Here is a 24269-nt window from a genome sequence, read left to right on the forward strand (position 1 = left end):
TAGTCACCTATGGCATTGCTGCAGGGCACAGGATGGGCACCGGAAGTTAAGGCCTGAACGTTCACCGTAGTCACCTACGGCACTGTTGCAGGACACAGGATGGGCACCGGAAGTTAAGGCCTGAGCGTTCACCGTAGTCACCTACGGCACTGTTGCAGGGCACAGGATGGGCACCGGAAGTTAAGGCCTGAATGTTCACCGTAGTCACCAACGGCACTGTTGCAGGGCACAGGATGGGCACCGGAAGTTAAGGCCTGAACATTCACTGTAGTTACCTATGGCATTGTTGCAGGGCACAGGATGGGCACCGGAAGTTAAGGCCTGAACGTTCACTGTAGTTACCTATGGCATTGTTGCAGGGCACAGGATGGGCACCAGAAGCTGAAGCATGAGTGTTTGAGCAGGCAAGCAGCAGTTCCAGTCCAAAGTGTGGGGCTAAGTGTGACTCTACTTGATCACCAGTATCCTATTCCTGTTGCAGTATCACTATGGATTAACGCTTTGCTAGTGGTGGAAAGCACTGGATTAGTTTGAATACACACACACAGGTAAGAAAAAAATATTAGTACTAGGGTTCCAGTTCATACATGCATAGCTTTATTCCAAATAAAATGTTTTCCAACATGTCTCTGTTATCAGTGGAGCGCTATAGATAAATTCTCTCAGTAACATATTTGTCTTAATCTTCTTAGGGTGGCTTCTGTAAACTAGTGCTGTACCAGTTAAATTCAAGGCAGAGAGAGTGAAGGTTATGGTGACATTTTTAGAATTCCAAGGGCTAAACCAGATAGATTTTCTCGAAGGACACAGGATGACCACGGAGGCTTACTTGGAAGAAATTTTAAGAAAAACTGAAAATGGCATTGGTGAGGAAAAGGCCAGGAAAGTTGTGCCTAGAAATGTTTGTCTGTTTTTCCCTCATCACAATGTACCTGTTCATTCTTCAAGGGTAGCAAGGGCTGTCCTATGAGAATTTCACTGGGAAACCTTACCCCATTCACCTACAGCCCTGATCTTGCCCCTTCAGGCTTCTTTGTGTTCCCCAAATGAAAAGAACATTGAAAAGGAATGTAATTCCAGTCCCTTGAGGAAGCCCAAACTGCTGTTTTGACATGGTGTAAATTGAAGAGTGCAGAATTCTTCAGGGAAGGGGGAGCGTGATGGAAAGAAACACTGGCTTCTGAAATGTCTAGATCTAGGTTGAGATGTGTCAAGAAGCAGTAGTTGCACATTCTGATATTTGTGTAGTAATACTTTCTGATCTAACCTCATGTGTGTCTGTGTGCATATAAGCCCCGGTGGTATAGTGCTTAACTTGACAGCTAACTAAAAAGGTCGGTAGTTTGAATCCACCAGCCACTTTGTGGGAGGAAGATGTAGCAATCTGCTTCTGCAAAGATTCACAGTCTTAGAATATGGATCTATTGGAGTGTATATATGTGTGTGTGTGTGTGTACACCCATATACATATATATACACATATACATATATGTATGCATATATGTACAAACATACATATATAGGTATTGGTAGATTCTATATATGGTGCTATAGGATAAGCACTGGACTGTTAACCACAAGGTCAGCGGTTCAAACCCAGCAGCTGCTCCTTGATACATATATGTATGCATATATGTACACACACATACATATATAGGTATTGGTAGATTCTATATATGGTGCTATAGGATAAGCACTGGACTGTTAACCACAAGGTCAGCGGTTCAAACCCAGCAGCTGCTCCTTGATACAGGGTTACTATGACTCCAAGGCACTTCCAAACAATTAATATATTTATAGCTATATTTATCTACACATTGGGCTGCTAACCACAAAGTCAGCAATTCAAATCCACCAGTTGTTCCATGGAAGAAAGTTGAGGCTTTCTGCTCCCACAAGATTTACAGCCTGGGAAACTCTATACAGAATTGCTAGACGTTGGAACCACCTCAGCAGCAACAGCAACAGCATAGATAGACAAGGGAGCTTCAGAAAGTTTGTGGAAAAATTCCATTATCCTTTAATTTCATTTATCCACTAGCTTTTTAAGTGGTTGTTGTTGTTAAGTGCCGTTGAGTTATTCCTAGCTCATAGCAACCCTGTATAGGGTTTCCAAGGAGCAGATGGTAGATTTGAACCAATGACCTTGCAGTTCACAGTCCAACACTCTCGTTGTTGTTGTTACATGCTGTGGAGTCAGTTCTGACTCATAGCGACCCTGCACAGGGTTTCAGAGGCTGTAACTGTCTTTACAGGAGCAGAAAGACTCATCTTTCTCCCTTGGAATAGCTGGTAGTTTTGAACTGTTGACCTTGAGATTAGCAGCCCAATTCGTAACCACTACCCTACTGTGGAGACGTTTCCGACTCATAGTGACCCTGGACAGGGTTTCTGAGGCTGTAAATCTTTATGGGAGCAGAAAGCCTCATCTTTCACCGGTGGAACCACTGGTAGTTTGCAGCCTGACTGTAAGCACTATGCTACCAGAGCTCCTTTGGTATATATGTACATATATACATATATATCAAAAAGAACCAAGCCAGTTGTTGAGTCTGATTCACGGTGATTCCATTTACTGCAGAGTAGAACTGGACCCTAAAGGGGTATGGCCTTTCAGAAACTGTTCACGAGGATTTCTTTTGAGATACTTCTTGGTGGGCACAAACCTTTTGGCAAGTAGCTGAGCAGTTGTTTGTACCACCCAGGGACTACCCAGTTATCTGTATCTACATAGGATGTAGCTTCAAACAGTTCATGGAGAAATGGAATGCATACTAGCAGGTAAGGGATAGTCATGAATTCTACCTTAGATTTCAAATACCTTGACAGTGTGATTTGAGTTTTATCCCCAAGAGATGTGAAATGTAAGGTAGAATTTCATAACTAGCCCTCACCTACTACTACGTAGTCCTGAGTCAGTTTCTATCTGGGAGAACTCGGTACAGTCTACGAGACAGATGACTAACTCAGCACTAATCCCAGCCTGCTTGCAAAGACTCCTCTGGATCTGGGACAGACCCACGTAGACTTGAACACTACAGTTGAAAATCATTGATTTAATTAGATCAGAAGAAAAGCAAACATACTTTCAAAATATTTCTTAGGAAAATTGCCATAGACAGCTAGCTAGAATTATAAGCTGTTATCAAATCTCCCATGATGCAGTTGTTTTTCTCCCTAGATGATCTAATTCATTACAAATTAACAAGAAGAGGATAACCTTCGGATGGGCAGTTTGAACTATTTGTTATAACTAAGGCCAGTAGTGATTTATATTTCAATCTGGGGGATGCAAGGAAAGTACACAAAAGCAAGAGAACTTGGAGATCACCCAGAATTCATATCTCAATGTACTTGACACACATGGTAACCCTCATAAAGTTGTAAAAGTTTGCATATATGGAAAAAGTAGCCCAGAAAGAATCGTATTGGCTTTATATATTACTTTATTCATTCATAGGATCATTGAATATACAAAAGGGTTACTCAGATTATGTCATATTGCAATGGATTTTAATGATCAAATCTATGCCAATCAGAGATTTGCTACTTTGGAGATCATAAAGTACCTCAAAATAAATCTAAAGGGCTTAAATTTCTTACATTACAAAATGATTTCACTATATCTTAAACCTCAACTCTTTTAGTAACTCAAACTAGACTTCATCTTAAAGTTATCCGAAAAGGATTATTCTTAATTACAATCAAATTGCAACTGATGCAATTTCTTGGCCCAGGTTTTTCAAGTGATATATGATGCTACAGTATGTGGTATCGTGACTTCTTCCTGCCTTAGTTTTCTCATAAGGAACAATGCAAAGTGTACTTCTTCCTGTACATGGATTCTGGAAAAAAAAATAGACTACTAAGGTGCACTGGAAAGGAAAGATAAAACACAAAAACAAAACTCAGGATTTAAATATAACAAAATGTTTTTATAAACTGCTCCCAGATTTCTCTTCTAAATCGTGTTACAGAAACAAACAAACACCAAGCTCATGGCCTGATCAAATGGAGCCACCTGCACAAAAGTTACGTGAGTATGTTCCCAGCCCCTGCCACCATGGGTAAGACTGAATTTAGTGGTTATGAGGACCACAGATGTATCCCAGCTTTCAAATGTTTTGTTCTTGTGTTAAACTTACATTTATGAATCCCAAATTCCTGCTCAGTAACTATACAGAATAAATATTTTCAAAGAGCTATTTGAAAGCACCAAGCCAGCAAGGCATTTGGCATCAAGGACTTGGAGAGAAGACTCAGAATGAAATGGATTGTCTTCTTCCATAATAAGGAGAAATGGATTTCCACCACCAGTCAATTTCAAAGACAATGCTTCCTTAGATTTCTGTTAAAAGTATAACAAAAAGAAAGGATTTATAAGACAAAACACTTAATAAGTAAAGAAAAAGGATACAGTGAAAATCAAGGCACAAGGGGGTTCCATTCTCCCCACTGTTCAGGCATGAGGAAACCTGGCTCACCATATCCACATGGTTTCAAAACAGAAAATATGTTAAATTTCTGTTGGCTCAAAAGGGTATGAAGAAAGAAAACACAGTGCTTTACGAAAAGCATTTATCTGCTCAGATCTACTCTTAGCTATTGTTCCATTTCTCAGAAGTGTATTGCATACAAACAAGGAATAAGAAACAATTATGAGTGAGAGTAAGCCAGATAGGAAACCACAAAACCCACACCTAACCCATTACCACTGAATCAATTCTGACTCACAGTGGCCTTATAGGACACAGCAGAATTACAGTTTCTGAGACTGTAAATCTTTACAGGAGCAAACAGCCTCATGTTTCTCCTTCTAAGTGACTAGTGGGTTTGAACAGCCTGACCCTGTGGTTAGCAGTCCAATGCTTGGCCCACAGGACCACCAGCGCTCCTTAGAATGTGAACGAGACAACACGAATCCCCTAAAGTCTGACTACTATTCATTAAGTTAACAGTGTCTTTCGCTAACCTTCTAGCACAAGTCAGTGATAACATTGGAGGGGGAGACGAACTTACTTCCAAACAAAATTTCCTTCATATGAAATTGAATCTACATACTTCATTAAGTACACTGAAGTTGTACTGGACTAAACTGATTTTTATAAAACTGAGAAACTTCTACCTAGATTCGTGATAACTGCATTCTAGTCTAACTTACATTTTAACTCACAAAATGTTAAAGGACATCTATTTCTGTGCTATCCTTTGTGTACAAGTAACCTTGCAAACAAGGGCTTATTGTTAGAGAAGCCCATTCATTTGGGCCATGAATGATAATCTATTATAACTCAGTGGGTACAAGCCTAACAATCAGTCCAGAAAAAGAGCAGGATGAGCACAGGGTAGAGTTTCCTTTGAAGCTCTCAATGGCTTGAGTTTGTATAACTTTCACTTCCTTTTGCATTTTCCATAAGCCTTCTTCTTACAGCACTTCAGGGCAACTTCTCCACCAAACAGGCACCGTAGCCACCAGTGGAGAGGCCGTGTTGATCGGAGCTGCTGTTTGTCAGACTTCTGTGAAGGAGGTGACCTTTATCCAAAGGTCTCCATTACAAAGGACATGCAAATCATGCTAGAGGGCGCTGAGACACTTCCATTAGAGTTTCCAAACCAAAGTAATGAGTAGGAGAGATGCCCTTCACCCCTCTAAGAGCACACGTACATCTCTGGAAGCCGCTCTTCTCAGCCATTCATTCAAAGTCCTGGAGAACTGTTTCCTATCTTTATCAACAAATGATTTAGTCTGGTACATGCACATACCTTTGGCATCATTAAATCCACATATTTCAATGACCCCTAGCCTACTTCATCCGTAAAGAGCTCTGGTAGCATAGTGGACTACACACTAGGCTGCTAACAGCAAGGTCAGCAGTTTGTGTTCACCAGCAGGAGAAAGGTGAGATGTTCTACTCCCATAAAGGTTTATAGCCTTGGAAAGCCAATACAAGGTCACTATGAGTCAGAACCAATGCGAGGTCAGTGCAGCAGAAGTACTTCATTCGTATTATTTCCTAGAAAAAAAATATATATTTTGTGGGCATGAACTGCCATTTTTGTCTCTCTTTCCACCTTCCTTTTGCTTAGTCTTGGTAACAAGTGCCTACTTATTTAAAAAAAAAAAAAAAAACAATTAAGACTATTTAAAAACCATCTCATTATCCCCAAGTCTTGAGTCTATAAATCCTTTCTTTCCCTTTACAATCCCATCTTGAATGATAATTTCCTATCAATTATGACTTCTGTAGCACAGTACATTCTTTTTGTACTTAAAAAAAAAATCATTTAACAACTTGTCTAACACATTATAATTTAATTATAAATCTGTCAAGCCCTCCTTAGTATAAATGCAAATGAAGCAAGATTAGCATCATTTTTCTAAGCAATAAGCCATGTATTGGAATTAGGTCTTAAGAAATTTATATATTCCATATTTATTCTAAATAATCTGAAACTCATTTCAGGATATAACATCACCCCCAAAGCCTAGTTTCCATCTTCAGTCTTATTATGATATTCTGATCATTCTCAAGGTGCCTGGAATTTCTATTCTTCACATAGAGGTTCTAACGAATTTCCAACGAAAAATTACACATTTTCATCTTTTTTTCTGATGACCAACGATATTTATTAGCATGCTGTTGTCATTGTTGTTATGTGCAATCAACTCAGTGCCAACTTGTAGAGACCAAGGGGCAGTTGGTAAGTTTGAACCACCAACCTTGTGGTTAACAGTTCAGTGTGTATCTTATAGTGCCACATCTATGTGTACTTTCAGACAAAAAAACAACAAACAACTAAAATTAGAGTTGGCCTCAGCCATTTGCAGTAGGGTAGTTACGATTTGAATGCTTTTGAAAACACATTTTGAGATAAAATTTCTCTGCTTTTAATTAAAATTTTACCACTGGTAGTCTGTTAAGGAGCAGTCCTGGTGTGGTGCTATGGGTTAATTTGCCAGAACGCAAAGCCCTTTGAACTGCAAGGTCAGTGGTTCAAGCTCACCAGCTAGCTCCTCAGAAACCCTATATATACACAGAGTCACTATAGGTCGGAACCGACTCGACGGCACTTAACAACGACAGTCTGTTCAGGAAGTATTCTGTCTTCATGTAATCCTCTTATAAAAGGCAAATATCTCTAGATCTCATATCTTGCTGGAAATTGGTTTATCAGAAGCTTTTCCTGTACTCCAGGATTGATGGGAGATGGAGTATGAGGCAAACCCAGAAGCTGTGAGGTTAGTCAGAGAGACCTAATGAAATGACTCAGTCCATGAAGACATCAAACCAATGCCCTTGGCTGCGTTAGTGCTATGAACCATCCAACTATGCTGACAAATAGGATTGAAATCTATCATAAACTCACAAACTGAAAGGACTCTGTCTTAAGACTACTCCTGACATTGTAATTACAGCCTGTGTTTTATGGAAAATTTATGAAAAATATCTATCCCTATTTTCTGACTCAAAAGATTCTACCACTGAGGTTGCAGCAATCCAATGTGCCCTGCAACTGTGTATGAAATCACCCCTTCTGGCAGAAAGTGTCTTTTAATTTAGAAACTCAAGAGTTGGTCTTAGTTTATGGGGAAAAAACAAGTGAAAAGACAAGCGACTGACTGGGAGAACATCTTTGGAAACCATATATCTGATGTTGTTGTTCAGTGTCATCGAGTTGATTCCATCTCATAGCAACCCTGTATAGGGTTCCAGAGGTGTGAATGGTGAGTTTGAACCACTAACTTTGTAGTTGAAATCAATCTTGCAGTCCAAGGCCTATCCTACAGTGTCACAAATCTAATAATCAAACTATAAAGTTCAACAACAAAAGGGCAAATAACCCAATCAGAAAATGGGCAAAGGACTTCAATAGACATTTCACCAAAGAGGGCATTCAAATGGCTACCAGACACATAAAAAGACACTCAGCATCATTAGCCATCAAAGAGATGCAAATCAAAACCACAATGAGATAACATTTCACTCTCATTAGCGTGGTGAAGATTAAAAAGGACAACACAAAAAGAGAAAATATTGGCAAGGAATAGAAACATTGGAACCCTGATTCATTGCTGGTGGGGATGCAAATGGTACAGCAGTTAGGGAAAAACAGTGTGGCAGTGCCTCACAAAATTAAAAATAAGATTGCTATATGACCAGCAATTCCACTCCTAGGCATATAACAAATGACTTGAAAGCAGAGACTCAAACAGAGACTTGTACATTAATGTTCAGTGTAGTGCTGTTCACAGAAGCCAAAACAGCAAAATGTCCATCAACAGACGAATGGATAAGCAAAACGTAGTACATACAATGGAATACTACTCAACCGGTAGGAGAAATGAAGTCTTGATACAGGCCACAATACGGATTGAACTGAAGACAGTCGGCTGAGCGAAATGAGTCAATCACAAAAAGACAACTAGTGTATGATCTCACTTATATACAAAGACAAGGAACAAAAAATATACAGAGACCAAAGTTTATTAATGGTTACCAGGACAGGAGGGGATAGACTAATGGTGGTGGAAACATTACATTAAGGATAGGGTTGCACAGTTATTTTAATTGCTATCAATAAGTTATGTTGTGGTTAAGTTCCGTCAAGTCACTTCTGACTCAGAACAACCCTGCATAGGGTTCCCAAGGAGTAGGTAGTGGGTCTGAATTGCCGACTGTGTGGTTCGCAGTCCAGTGCTGATCCTACAATGCCACACCAGGAACCCTGTATAAAGTTTAACTGGCCCTGACAGTGTGACTTTGCTGAATCTGGTGGCAACATAGAGAAGTAATGTTAGAAGGATAGGTGGTTCTATGAAGGCCCACACTCAATCAGGCTTAGGTAGACTTAGGAGCTCTGCTCTGTTTTGCTTTTGAAGACAGATGTAGCTTCCTTTTCTCCACTGAAGGATATTCTGTTGACATAACCATCTTGATTGGTAGACTGGAGGACCCTTCAGAATCTAGGATATGCCCTTACTCTGAGCATATACTCCAGAGATGACTCTATTTCTTGGGAAGTCCACTGTTTACACTTCACTTTCCCCTGCTCTACAACAGTCTCTATATGAAGAAAAATGTGGCATCAGGATTGGAGGAAGACTCATTAACAACCTGCAATATGCAGATGATACAACCTTGCTTGCTGAAAGGGAAGATTTAAAATATTTACTGATAAAGATCAAAGAGCACAGCCTTCAGTATGATTACATCTCAATGTAAAGAAAACAATAGTCCTCACCACTGGACAATAAACAACATTGAAGTTGTCAAGGACTTCATTTTTCTTGGATCAGCTATCAATACTCATGGAAATAGCAGTCAAGAAATCAAACGACAAATTGCATTAGGCAAATCTGCTGCACAAGACCTTTTTAAAATGTTGAAGAGCAAAGATGTCAGCTTGAGGACTAAGGTACGCCTCACCCAAGCCATGGTATTTTCAATAACCTCATATGCATGCGAAAGCTGGACAGTGAATAAGAAAGACCGCAGAAGAATTAATGCTTTTGAGTTATGGTGTTGGAGGAGAATATTCAAAGTGTCATGGATTGCCAGAAGAACCAATAGATCTGTTTTGGAAGAAGTGTAGCCAGAGTGCTCCTTGGAGGCCAAGATTGCCAAACTTTGTCTCTCACACTTCGAACATATGGTCAGGAGGGAGAAGTTGCTGGAGATGGATATCATGTGTGGTAAGGTGAAGGGTCAGAGAAAAAAAGGGAGATCCCAAACGAGATGGATTGGCCAAGTGGCAGCATCGGTGGACTCAAATGTGGTAACAGTAGTGAGGTTGGCCCAGGATCAGGCAGTGTTTCATTCTGTTGTGCATAAGGTCGTTATGAGTCAGCACCGACTCCATGGCACCTAACAACAACAACAACAACAGTCTCAAAGTATCTCTCTGTTAATCTTCCTTCCTAGGTTTTATAGTCAGATTTAATGATACGTATGTTTTCAGAATTAAACAACTAAATTTAGTATATCATTGTTGTTGTTGTTAAGTGCATTTGAGTCTGTTCTGACCCATAACGACCCTGTACAGGGTTTCCGAGGCTGTAAATCTTTACGGGAGCAGAAAGTCTCATCTTTCTCCCGCGGAGCTGCTGGTAGTTTCGAACTGCGGACCTTAAGGTTCACAGCCCAATTTGTAACCACTACGCTATCAGTATATCATTATTACATCTTAAATACAATTTTTATTTTTATTTGCTTAATGTCCTTAACCAATTGCCATTGAGTTGATCCTGCCTCATGACAATCCCATATGTGTCAGAGTCAAACTGTGCTCTATAAGGATCCAATGGCTGATTTGTCGCAACTAAATCTCCAGGACCTTCTTCTGAGGTATGTCTGGGTAGTCTTGAACCCTCAACCTTTCAGTTAGCAACTGAGCATGTTTACTACTCCAGGGACTGCCTTAACATCCTTGTTGTTGTTGTTAGGTGCAATCAAGTTGGCTCCCACTCATAAGGACCCTCTATACAACAGAGCTAAACACTGACCAGTCCCGCAACATCCTAACAATCATTACTATGCTTGAGTCCCTTGTTAAATCCACTGTAGATCTATCTGGGGAAGTTCTTCCAGTTTTTTTTGCTGACTGTCTGCCTTAATGGCTACTAATTTCAAAGCAGAGGTAGTTTATATCAGACATTAACATAAATTCTTTATTTTAAAAGACAATTCTAGAACTGTTCCGTCTGCCCAAATATCTTGCCAATAATTACTGTGTTCCTCCTGCCTCAGAAAAGATAACAAGAAAACAAGAATTACATGATTTTCATAGTCATAAATTTTTACCATGAATCCCGGCTCTGAGAACATTTATGAAAGATTAATAGTAAGAATATAATTGAAAAAGGATTAGAGGGAGCACATTTGTTACTTCAATGTCTCATCTTTGATCATTATCTAGTACGACTGTGGCCTGAGTCATCCCAAGGCCATTCCTGAATTTGTAAAATATGTCGTGTAAAACTCTATTAAACTATCCATCACTTTGTATAACTTGCTGTGTGTGGGTGTGCAGCTTTAATAGCGGAAACTCATCTACGCTACTCATCTTGGAAAATTTGCTTCTCTACTGCCTTCCCTATTCTTAATTCAGCCCTCTCCTTACACAGTGCACAGAAGGAAAGATGAATACGTGTTTGATGACTGAACGAATGGCGAACAGAATGAATGAGGGCATACATGAGGGAGGATTACAGAAAATAATAAATTATTTAAATTGTTCCACAATTAGCTATTGGGTACTGCTAGTCATGGTGTGATACTATAGGATAAGCACTCGACCACAGGGTTGGTTTGAACTACAAGGTCGTAAGTTCAAACCTATCATCTGCTCCTCAGGAACCCTATACAGGGTCACTATGTGTCAGAACTGACTAGACGGCACTTAAAAACAACAATATTTTCTATATAATCCTTCAAAAGCTAGAAGCCAAATCATATTTCTTCACAGATCCAATCTTAGTCAAGAAAAGGATATTTTTTTTTTTTTTTTAAGTACAGCCTGCAGTTAAGGACACTATTTAAATTTTCTATTTGAAGCTCATAAAACTTCTATTGCATAAATGGGACCCCAACTCAGCAAGCTGCCCCATACAACTTTTTGTGAATTGAATAATAAGGCAAAGCCTCCGTTCTTCCTTTTTCTGCTAGAGTCACTAGCTGGCTATTTTCATTTGCATGAGAATTCAGAAAATGGTTAGAGAGAGATTAATGGGAAGTCATAAAATATTTGTTAAGCACCCTTCTCATAAGCGGAGTCCATTTTGCCTGAGAATATCATTAGTAACCTTCAAATTGCTCATAAAACTCTATGTTTCCACTTAAAAATCCATCAGAATACCTAATGGCTGAGCTACCACTCAAGTAATTTGCCATGTGCCATGCTAATTGTGCTATTATGTGAATGGAGGGGTTCCAGGGAATTCTGTGAAGAATCAAATACCTGTAAGGTAAAATCATCTGCAGCCTCCCATTCCCCTCCTGTCTTACCTGTCAGTGCTAACAACAATCTAAGGTAATGACAGTCATTTATTTCATGCCACTTAAAACCAGCTTTTCTAAAGTCATTGTAGAAGCTAAACCTCAGAAGAGATTCTAGACATGCTCCAAACCATCCCTGGTCCAGAATGCTGTTGAGAGACATTTCCTTTATCCCATCCTCCATTCCCACATGCTTGCATTCTAGTAAAATAATCCAGTTCAGTCTGAAATTATTTTAGAACTATTCGAAGTCTCATGCCTTCTCTCACACCATGAGTTCTTTTAGCAGAAAAGGAGCCTCGATCTTCCAAAATCACAGATTATTTCAAAGAGAGAGAAATAGTAGCAGTTAATCTGGTTTAGATGACCCAGTGAATGTGACTGGTGTGTACTCAGTAATGAGCAAAAAAAGAATTGCCCTAGTTACCATATTCAATGCTTGAATTGTTTGGCCTTAGCCATTTGTTAGACCCCTAAGGAAATGGGGTGATAGAGAATTTCTCTTCCAGTTCTCTATCATGATCCTCATCCAGATCCCCAAATCATGTATCTGCCCGACTTTTCTTCTTTCTTTGCTTTTCTTTTCTTTTCCTTCCTTTGTTTTTAATACTCTCTCTCTCTCTCTCTTCTGCTTTTCTTTTTCCTGGCTGTCTTTTCTTTTATTCTTCCCCTCTTTTTTTTCTCTTTCTCTTAGTTTACTTTTCATTTACTTTTCTTTTTCCCCTCCCTAGTGTATTCTTTCTTTTTCTCTTGATTTTATTTTATTATTCTTAGTTTTCTTTTTAGTTGTGAAATTATATTTTTATATTATTTTTTTTATTTTCCCCTGCTTGTTTTTTTTCTTTATTATTTCCTTCTTAGTTTTTGTTTGTTTTCATTTTTCTCTCACACCTTTTCTTCTTCTTTTTCTTGTCCCACCTGACAGGTAGAAGTCAGCAAACATGCCCACATAGCCCAGCCACACTCATAACTTTTCAGCCCCACTTATTGGGAAAGGGCCACTATCTACTCCTTAAACTCCTGGACATAAATAAGCAACACCCAATACCAGCCAAACCCACTCTTGACTGTGCTACATAGTCAACAGCGAGCTGTGTATACAATCACATTCTCTAGCATACTCACCAGGAGACATGTGGTGAGTACCTAAGAATACACCAATATGAAATCATCAATTAAATACAAATACAACACCACGTCTTGCAGAAATCAGGTGATCTCAGTTTACATGAAAAATAAATAAGACACAGTGTCTCAAACAAGTGACCAAAATATAGCTAGAAAACTTTTTGTGGAAGAAATGGTATTGGGACTACCCAACAAGGAATTCAAAAAACTGATATTTAGTTAACTTCAATGGCTTAAGAGAAAGATTGAGGATGCAATAAACAAAATAAAGGAAAGCATAGACTAAACTTTCTAATTCAGGAAAACATTAAAACAACAAACTCACAAAATAAATAAAAAATAGAAATCATACAAAAACAGCAAACAGAAATCTAGAAGATTAATACTAAGATTTTAGAAATAGATAATACACTGAAATGGCACTGAATGAATCAATGGGAGATTGAATTAGTGAGCTTGAAGACAAATATCTCAATCTTTATATCTTTATATGCTAGAGGAACCATCCAAAAAATAGAACAACAACAACAAAAATCATCAAAAGCCTGGATTATGTGGGTTACAATCAAGAGAAATAATGAATAATGTATGGGTGATTACAATCTCAGAATGTGAAAAGGCTGGGGGGGGGGGGCACAGAAAAAATTGTCAAAGAGTTGTTGGAAGAAAACTTCCCTCACCTTATGAAAGGTGTGATGATAAGCATTCAGGAAGCTGAATGAATCCAAAACACAATAGACTCCAAAAGACATCATAATTCAAGATACATCATAAGCAGACTCCAGAACCAAACACAAAAGAATCCTTGAGAACACCTTGGGGAAAAAGAGGGAAAAAAAAAGTTGTACTCTCTGGTATCTTAGTGGTTACGAATCGGGCTGCTAACATCAAGGTCAGCAATTCAAAACTACCAACTGTTCTGTGGGAGAAAGATGAGGCATTCTGCTCCCATAAAGATTTTCAGCCTGAGAAACTCTGTACAGGGTCGCTATGAATTGGGGCCAACTCCATGGCACATAACCACCACCACCACAGAGGAGAACCAATAAGAATAAGCTCTGATCTCTCAGCAGAAACCATGCAGGCAAGAAGACAATGGGATGACATATATATAACTCTGAAAGAAAAAAATTTCCAACCAAGAGTAAACCCAGCAAAACTGTCTGTCAAATATAATGGTGAAATGAGGACATTTCCAGATAAACAGAAACAAAAAGAACTGGTAAAAAACCAGACCAACCTTAGAAGAAATACTAAAGGGAGTCCTTCAGACACAGAACCAACAGCTGTAGACAATAACCTGAGATTAACAGTATGTCGTAGCGTAGTGGTTACGAATTGGGCTGCGAACCTAAAGGTCAGCGGTTCGAAACTATCAGCTGCTCCGCGGGAGAAAGATGAGGCTTTCTACTCCCGTAAGGATTTACACCCTCGGAAACCCTTTACAGGGTCGCTATGGGTCGGAACCGACTCGACGGCACGTAACAACAACAACAACTGCCACCCAGAAGTCAACCCAGAGACAGAAGTATCCAGAGTAAAACAAACCTGCAAGACTAAAAATAGGGAAGTAGAGATGACAATCTGTAACAAAGACATTTACAAACTAAAAATGGGGAATGGTGTAGTTACAGGACTTCCAAATAGAGAGGAAGTAAAATAGATTTCAAGGCAGAACAGGCTGCTTTAAATCTGGGAAAAAAGACAATATAAAATTGAAATGATATGTAGGAAGAACAGGTTTGGGAGGGAGAATAGAAGCATAGATAGATGATAGATAGATAGATAGATAGATAGATAGATAGATAGATAGATAGATAGATGATAGATAGATAGATAGATAGATGATAGATAGATAGATGATAGATAGATAGATGATAGATAGATAGATAGATAGATAGATAGATAGATAGATAGATAGATAGATGACTGATTTGACTGAGGATATTTGTAAATGGGTATTTACCTTTGCTGCAAATACATTCATGAATATGAAGGAACATATATGGGGCAGTATGAACATAACCAAACACTTTGAGGGAATGAGTTGCTGGGTCTGGGGGCTCAGGACCATAATCTGAGGGGAAACCAAAGTCAATTGGTATACCTAGTCCACAAAGACAATGTTCTCAATCTAACTTGTAAGGAATTCAACAGAATGATATTTATGTATCTCCAGTGGGTTGAGAGAAAGATTGAGAAAGCTACAGACAAAATAGAGGAAAACAGACAAAACTTTGGAAGAATTCAGGGAAAAAGTAAAAGAACAAACGGACAAAATGAATTAAAAATAGAAACCATATAAAAACACCAAACAGAAATCCAGAAGATTAACACTAAAGGATAAGGAACATATCTTAAGAGTGGTCATCTAAGGTGCAACTGGTCTCTCCCTGTCTGGAGGAAAGAAGACCGAAGAAAATCAAAGATACGTGGGAACTAGTCCAGTGGACAAAGGGACCATACAGACATCCGTCTTCACGGTCCTGACACCAGAAGAACTAGACGGTACCTGACTACCACTACCAACTGCTCTGAAAGGGACAGGATTAGATGGACCTGGAGAGAGTGGGGAAAACGGGGACCCAAACTCAAAATCATAAAAAATGTTAGTCTTACTAGTGGGACAGAGACTGATGGAGACCCTAAGACTCTGTATGACCCCTAGTCACCATTCAGGTCTGGAACTGAACTCACCTCTTGGCTCACTTTTCATCCAAACACGTTTATAAGGAAAATATTAATACTAGTGAGGTATGAACACCTTAGAACAAATAATCAACTAGTGGAGAACAAAGGGTAGAATTTACCCAAGGACAAAGTTGGGAAAGAAGGAAGAAAGTGCAATCACTGAAAAGAAACAAAATGTGTATGAACTGTTGAATGTGAAATTTATAAAATTCTGTAAATCCCAATTCACAATAAAAGTTTAAAATATGATTGCTATTTTTTTTTAAGTCTTAAATCTGATGACATGACAAACAATGGTAACTGGGGTCACCTTTCATGTTCAGTGCACAGAGAAAGTCTTTTTAAATGATACCAAGGTGCAGAAAGAAACAGAAAACAGTCACTTGATAGAATTTTGCCTCTTAGATACTTGTGTAATCTGCAAAGATTAATGTGAAGTGTTAGTTACCACTAAAACTCATTGCTCCTGAGTAGACTTCAACTCATAGTGACCCGACAAGACAGATTAGAACTGCCCTCATCCATTGTCAAGGCTGAAACTCTTTACAGAAGCAGACTGCCCTTTCTCCATGGAGCAGCTGGGGGATAGGAGTCCCACAGATCTTGTAGCTGGGTCAAGCGCTTTACCACTGTGCTACCAGAGCTCCTCTACCACAGACTGAGTATATAGTTTAGTATGGTCACTTCTCTTCTCAGAACTCTGTTTTCTCATTAGTTGGTAACTCATTAATTTTTTAATTATAATAATCTGACACACCTATACTTTTAAACACAACAAACATGTTGATTTTATGATCAAATCAAGTTGTATAGGCCACATTTTATTTTCTTAAAATTGTAAAGTGTTTTAGTTTGGAAAAGGATATTAAAAATTCCCTGGATATGATCAACACTGTCTGGTGCTAATTCAATAGGATTATTCAAAAGCCATGAAGGCCTGGCGTGGCACTGTAGGATAAACACTTGACTGCTAACCATAAAGTTAGTGGTGCAAACCCAGCAGCCGCTCCTCAGGAACCCTATAGAGGGTCATTATAAGTTGGAGCAGACTCAGTGGTGGCTGGGGTTCCCCACCCAGAGTGCATTTTCCCCCCAAATCCTTCAGCAATGAAGCACTCATTTCCCCAGTCGCTAGGACTGATGGGTGGTAGTTTTCAGCCAAGTCCCTCTCTGAAATTAGTCTTTGCCAAAGGGATCCACCCAGCCTATGGTCATGCCCCCTTCCTGGGGGTAACTTGCATCCAATGACTAATCCAGTAAGGAACATAAAGGCAACTGGAATGCTCCTTAGAAGGGTGGATGGCAAAACTTCATCTTGCTTACTTTGGACTTGTCATCAGAAAAGACCAATCACTAAATAAGAACACCATGTTTGGTAAAGTAGAGAGTCAGTGAAAATGAGGGAAGCCCTCAGTAAGATGGATGGACACAACAATCGTAACAATGGGTTCAAGTACACCATCATAAAGATGCCATTATTGCTCTGCTGTACATAAAGACTCCATAAATGGACAGTGACTCAGAGACCACTAACTACACCAATCCATGGCTCCTTTCAGGGCATCTCTGTTGAGTCCCTGTTGTCAGCTAAGGGCTTAGTTGTCACTTTGTTACAGCTTAACTTCTCTCTTAAGGAGCTCTGGTAGCGTAGTGGTTACAAATCAGGCTGCGAACCTCAGAGTCAGCAATTCGAAACTACCAGCTGTTCCACGGGAGAAAGATGAGGTGTTCTGCTCCCGTAAAGATTTACAACCTCGGAAACCCTGTACAGGGTCGCTATGAGTCGGAACCGACTCCACGGCACATAACAACAACTTCTCTCTTTGCCCAATACTGGTCCCTTCATTTCCTAACTGGTGTGGATTGATCCTGAGGGTACTCCCCAATAAAATGTTTGAAAATAAATCTCTATCTCAGAACCTCTTTCAACAGGAGGAAAACAACATGCAGTAGGCACTCACTGTCTTCCTCTTAGCTCTGTGTCAACAGAAGTGCCTCCTAGAGGTAGGAATGTTTTTTCTTTAGATTTGGTCTGTGTTTCTTGTGCTCAGTAATTAGGAGTTAGTGACAGTCTTCTCCAGTAACTATAACTACAAACACATTAAAAGCTACAAAATTATTTTGGCAAACTAAAGATTGGATTGTTGTTGTTGTGAAGCGCCATCAAGTCGGTGCCGGCCCCTAGCGACCCTGCTTAGGGTTTCTGAGGAGCAGCTGGTGAGCTTGAACCACCGGCCTTGCAGTTCAAATGGCTTTACAGTCTGGTGCATTAACCCACAGCGCCACACCAGGACTCCAAAGATTGAATTGTTGTTGTTGTTAAGTACTGTGGAGTAGGTTCCGACTCATAGTGACCCTGCACAGGGTTTCCAAGGGTGATAATCTTTACGGGATCGAAAGCCTCATCTTTCTCCCACGGAACTGCTGGTAGTTTCGAACTGCTGACTTTGAGGTTAGCAGCCCAATTTTAACTACTACAGCATTTTAAGATATTCGTTCATTATTTTAACAGTAAAAATATATATGACCATCTCATTTTCCAAGAAAAAAATAGTGCTTTTTTTTTTTTTTTTTTCGCTTAAGCCTTTGCTTCTGTAGGAATAATACCCCAGACTGAAAAATAGAACCATAAATCTGGGGAACAATTAAACAAAAATATAGACAGTTAAAAGAGAGTTTAATAACAACAAGATAAAAGGTGAATATATGCTACATAGAAAAAATAATTCAAAAAATAAAACACAAATGGAAGAAAGTATTCATGTTTAAAAAAGAAAACAAGAAATTATAAACAAAATTAGAACACATACATAATAAACATCATCCAGCACTCAAAATTAACAGATCTCATTAAATTATCTATAGTGTTTATATTTTCTGACATGGAATGATATATTTCTCTACTTGCTTTTTTTTTTTTTTTTTTCCCCTCCCCAAATAATCTGGGCTTTTAAAAATGTTTTTATTCCTAGTTTATTTTTCCTGCCCTTTAAATTATTCTTTAACGTATAAAGCTTTCTTCATTTCCAGTATCACTCCAGTACCACACACCGATATAGTTCCCATTTATTGAGATAACTCTTTTCTTTACTATATAGTCTTTACCTTTAGTTCTCTTTCTTGCAGAAGTCAATTTCTTCTACTTTATTCAAACAATCAGCTAAATCTTAAATTGAAATTGACCTTGACAAGGTAACTGGTAAACAGACACACTGTCTCAAACATAAATTCAACTATGTTATTCTCAGCAATTCAAAAATGAACTACGTGCCAAACATATTAGATGCTTCAGAACTACTCACAGCTTAGCAACAAGAGAAAGCCTGACCCCTGGTAAAGTAGCAACAGCTGATTTAGCAGATATGGAATGCTACTACATCTGATCCTTGTCAGTATAACAGAGGGTCTTATTTACCGTCTCCTTCCTGGTCCTTCTAAAGCAGTACTGTTTTCTGTTTACTTATCCCCTAGCTTTAAGCCTTGGAACAATGTTGAGCATGGTTCACTGACCCTGGTGCCAGACAGGATCAGGGGTTCTGGTATATTTACAGTTTCCCTTCTTCTGCTTCCATAAATGAAATTGACAATCTGAATGGAGAAAACCAGGGGCCAGCTGGCTAAAAACACAACTGTCAGTGAATCTGAAGCACTTGGGCTCCTTCCAAGAACTGGTGTTTGAAGAGAGGCCATTAAAAGAGCAAATCCCAACCACCACAATAACAGCTCAGGAACAAGCTGTGGTTCCAACAGTAAAATTTTACTTAGAAAGGGTTCCATCTCCAAAGTTTGGGAATCTACCACATGCCCCTTTCTTCTTAAGAAGTGCTCTAGGGTTAGGGTCAGTCCCCTAAGACAATCCCTCCTCCTCATCACAAATGGCAAATGCAGAGTCTATACTTTATGAATGTTATACATGCTGCCTGTATCATCATGGTCAAAATCTTATTTTAGCTTTAGTTCATCCCAACAAAAACCAACTAGTTAAGAAACGAAGGAGAAAGAGACTGAAGAAATGCCCTAAGCATGTAATGGAATAGCCTGGAACAGAGTCAAACACACTTGAACTAATTTGGGAGGTTATTAATATATACCATGAGGCCAACTGACAAAGGGAGATTTTTTTTTTTAATCAAATGAATTAAGATATGATTCTAACTTTGGTATTTGAGAAAGTAAAGAAAAATGCAGCTAGAATCTTATTGCTTACTTCAATAAACTGCTTGAGGAAAATCATGTTGGGGCAGTAAGTATCTAGAAGATGCTAACTTGTATTGTTTTTCTTGCTGGGCTCTGATAAAACAACAGTTGTTGTTAAGTGCCACCAAGTCAGTTCGAACCCGAGGGTCCCTGTAAAGGAATTTACGAGGAGGGCGGCTGGTGAGCTTGAACCGCCAACCTTGCGGTTCAAGCCGACTTTGCAGTTTAGCGTAGTAACCCACAATGCCACTCCAGGACTCCAAAACAATAAACCGGTCACTTATTAACCTTAAAGTATGTGATAATGAACTATCAGACATAAGATGTGTATGTAACACAACATTCTGAGAGACAGATATACAATCCAAACCATTCTCCATATAAATGAGATCATTCCTGGCAAGCAGATAAGTTTGAAGATGATGATGGGAAAGTTCTCTGTTTTTATACATACATGCATAAGTAACGAGAAAGAGAAATGGAAGAGGGAGCCAGGAAGAAAGCGAAGGGGTTCAGGCAGTTAGTGCCTAGTACAAGTTTCATAATTCTAGAATCCCAGAAACCCGTAAAGCCAGTAGCTAGAGTTCCCCCGCCCTCGCCTCCTCGGAATGCTTTACCTCAATATAGGGCACGATCTTGCAGGAAAAGTCCTCTAGCAGCCACTTTTTGGTCAGCTCATGGAAGATAACGAGCGGAAGGCAGAAGAAGATGATGAGAAAATCCCAGAAGGCCAGGTTGGCCAACAGGGAGTTGGAGATGCTCCGCATGTAGTAGTTATGACACACAATACACATCACGGCCAGGTTACCAATGATGCCGGTCCCAAAGATCACCACCGACAAGCACATGACCGCGTAGGCTCCATAAGACTCCTGGGTCAGCGGGTAGAAGGGGTTCTTGAGTCTCACACGCCTGTTTGTGTTGTTCCCCCGGCGGGAGCCGCCGCGGTCCAGAACCCCTTCACCCGAAGTCCCATTCTGGGCCAGCGCCCTACCTGGAGGGGCAAGTGTCCGCCCTTCGTGCCCCGCGACAGACTTGGGTGGGGGTTCGCGGTGGGCACCCTGGAGTTTCCCGGCTCTCTTAGGCCGGTAAAAGAGCTCTCCGGTTCGAGCTTCCATCCTCACACTCTGTTTTTGACTGTGCCCCGAAGTGCCAGCGCCCCTAAGGCCATTCCCTTCCTCCTCTGAGGTCTGCAGAAAGCGTTGGAGGGCCGTGAGGTGGCCCCTCCCCAAAGCGCTCAGGGGTTCCAGGCCCCCAACACCTTTCCATCTCCAGGCGCCAGGCGGCCTGGCAGGGGCTCCCGCGGTCCGCTCCGCCGCTGCCTCCACCCCTCTGGGCGCCCGAGGGTCACCGCCCGGGGCCGCCGACAAGTCCCAGGAGGGCGCCGCGCGCACCGCTGCTTCCAACTCCTCCTCCTCCTCTCTGGGCGCACCGGCTCGCAGAGCATCTTTAACAGAATTTCCTGGCCCCCAAATGTCCCTGCTGGGGTTCTGGATCAGTGCAGGAGAGCAATGCTCCCCCAGACAAGTTTCGTCCCCGGGCTCCTGAGTGGCCCCAAGGGTAGGGGCCGCAAACACCTCAAGTAGCAGTAGGAGCAGGAGCCGCGAGGCGCGGGCCAGAGGCGCACCCAGAACCCGCATGGCTCCGCGTGGGCGCACCGGGCAGCTCGGCTTAGGCTCGCCACCCGCAGCCTAAGTTACTGCCGCGAGTTAGACACATGCCACTATTCACCCCCGCCCAGGCCGTGGGTGGGGGGCCAGAGACTATCCGGAGGTTGAAGGATAGGTCCTGAGGTCACACCCTCACTACTATTCTTCCGCGTTGGGCATTCCCTCCGCAAATCCAATCCGAGCTCTGGGTGCCCTCAAGGGTCCAAGAAGAAAACCTCTGCTCCTGGCGGCTGACCTTGAAAAGTTACCACCAACACCTGACTGTTGCTGAATGTTGCGCCTGGGAGCAGCCAGGATGCAGCCCCACGCTCCTCCCAGCTTGGATGACCTCTTGCCTGGTAACAGTTGCTCAGTCTCTTTACATCCTTTCTATGCTCTTAATCCAGTTCGGATCCAAGGTCTCCAGGGGGAAGGGAAAACAAGTCCCCCTCCTCCAGAGGGCTGGTAGCCACCCTCCCGCTCTCCGCTAGCTGGAAACAGGTTGCAAACAGCCTGACGCCGCGCGGATGTGGCTCCAGAGACCTGAGAGGCCAAGACAGCCGAGGAGAAGCTGGATTGGATACTGCGGCCACTGTCAAAGTTGCTTCGGTTCCTGCCCAAAGTTGATGGAGGGGTGGCGCGGGCGGCGCGTTCCCGCGAAGAAGGGAAGCATCGGGCTGGGCGGACACAGTGCTTCGTTGGCCGGGGCTGGCGGCCGCCGGAGCTGGTGGCCACGACAGCGGGTGCGACGCGGGCGGAGAGCGCGGTGCCTGGAGCTGCCGCGGGCGAGGCGGTGCATGGCCGGGAAGGGGGCGGTGGCCGGCCTCTCCCCGCCGCCCCGGTCGCTGCGCGCGCCGGCGACACAGAACACTGGAGCTCCTCACCTCCTGCCCCTCCTCCCTGGAGAGACACTGGTTTGTGGGAAGACGGGATCCCCTGGTGGTTTACGATTTACTAAACCCGCAGCCGCTTCATTCAAGCCCTTTGTAGCGGCTTTCACTCGTAGGAGCTGTAAGCCGCTAGGGACAGGGGCGGAGGCGCGGAGTCTGCGCGGCTGAGGCTAGGGATGGGCGGGACAGGTTAATTCCCCAGCTGTCAGAACCGGCCCAACCGGTCTCAGAGCAGGAGAAGGGGCGAGACCCGAGGATCGCAGCCAGGCGGCGTGGCCTCTGCGCATGCCCAGGTCTCGGCCCGAGAGGGTTAGTAAAGAGAGGCGCTCACCTGCTTAGGTCTTCCGAGGAGTTATGAGAAGACAGTAAGGACTCGGAGGTTTCAATCATGGAGACGTAGCCGCTTGGGGAGCAGGTTGCAGAGTGAGAAGGCGGGTGCACCATTACCTTTAGCAGGATTTAGGAAGCATCCTGCCAGGTGTTACTTAGAACCAGCCAGCACACGGAGGAAGTCGTTTTGTTTGATAAAGCAGATCAGGCTCCAAACCCAAATCCAAATTCATTGTGGTCCAGCGATCGGAACTCATGACGACCTCGTGTGTTACAGAGCAGAGCTGCTCCTTGGGGTCTTTTTTCTTGGCTGTAATCTTTAAACCAGATCCATAGGCATTATTTGGGTGGTACTGTTGTTCCAGCCACGAACCTTTACGTTATTGCTAGGTGCCTCGAGTCACTTCCGACTCATGGCGACCCCTATATAGGGTATCCGAGGAGTGGCTGGAGGGTTTGAACCACCCAACCTTGCAATTTGCAGTTCATTGCTTATCCTACAGCGCCTAGCGCAAACCATTTGTATAGAAATGATACCCCAAAACCCATAGAATCGATTCTGAGTCAGCGCCACCTTTTTTTGGATAGAACTGCTCCAAAGGGTTTCTCAGACTGTGGTCTTCAGGGAAGCAGACAGCCTCATATTCTCCATGAAGCGGCGTGTGTGACCTTGTGGTTTGTACCTCTAGCTTTAACCCACTGTATCACCAGGGCTCCTTGAAGGGGAGAAAGGAACTTGAATTCCCAGCATGCTTAGTCTTGTTCAACAACCTTGTATACCTGACCCTGCCACAGATACCAGTTCATGGTTAGTTAATAAAATATACAAATCTCAGCACATTGATTAAGAGGTGGCGGAGTGGTTACGAGTCGTGCTGCTAAGCTCAAGGTCAGCAGTGCGAAACTAGCAGCCGTTCCACCGGGAAAAGTTGAGGTATTCTGCTCCTGTTAAGATTTACAGCCTCCGAACCCTTATGCAGAATCACTATGAGCTGGAACTCCACACCACCAAACACATTCTTAAAATTAAAAAGACAACGTATCTAGAGAGAAGGAAATACAATGAAAAATATTGCCAATTTTTTGTGGTGGTTGTGTTCCAGCTTTAGTGACCCTGTATAGGTAGGCTTTTTGAGGCTGTAAACTTTTACTAGAGCATAAAACTTCAAGCTGGTGGATTCAAACTGCTGACCTTTCAGTTAGCAGCCCAACACATAACCCACTATGCCACCAGGGTCAATGCAACTAGGTAGAATGACAGCCTCCCAAAGATGCCCACATCCTCATCCCTGAACCCTGTGACTATGACACTTTACAAGGCAAAAGGAACTTTGTAAATGTGATTCAATTAAGGATTTTAAACCAGGAGATTATCCTGGATTATCCCA

General features: G+C 41.8%; 1 protein-coding gene across 1 annotated transcript in view; it reads right to left on the reverse strand.

Moving 5' to 3' along the window:
* GPR37 (G protein-coupled receptor 37 (endothelin receptor type B-like)) overlaps positions 1-21652 on the reverse strand; it is a 31082-nt gene extending 9430 nt beyond the window's left edge. The window contains exon 1 of the mRNA XM_006859339.1: positions 20630-21652. Coding sequence (XP_006859401.1) covers positions 20630-21652 — 1023 coding nt within the window. The remainder of the gene's footprint in view (positions 1-20629) is intronic.
* Between the last annotated feature and the right edge of the window lie 2617 nt (positions 21653-24269).

This window comes from Chrysochloris asiatica, unplaced genomic scaffold, assembly GCF_000296735.1.
Source record: "Chrysochloris asiatica unplaced genomic scaffold, ChrAsi1.0 scaffold00032, whole genome shotgun sequence".
Taxonomy (NCBI): domain Eukaryota; kingdom Metazoa; phylum Chordata; class Mammalia; order Afrosoricida; family Chrysochloridae; genus Chrysochloris; species Chrysochloris asiatica.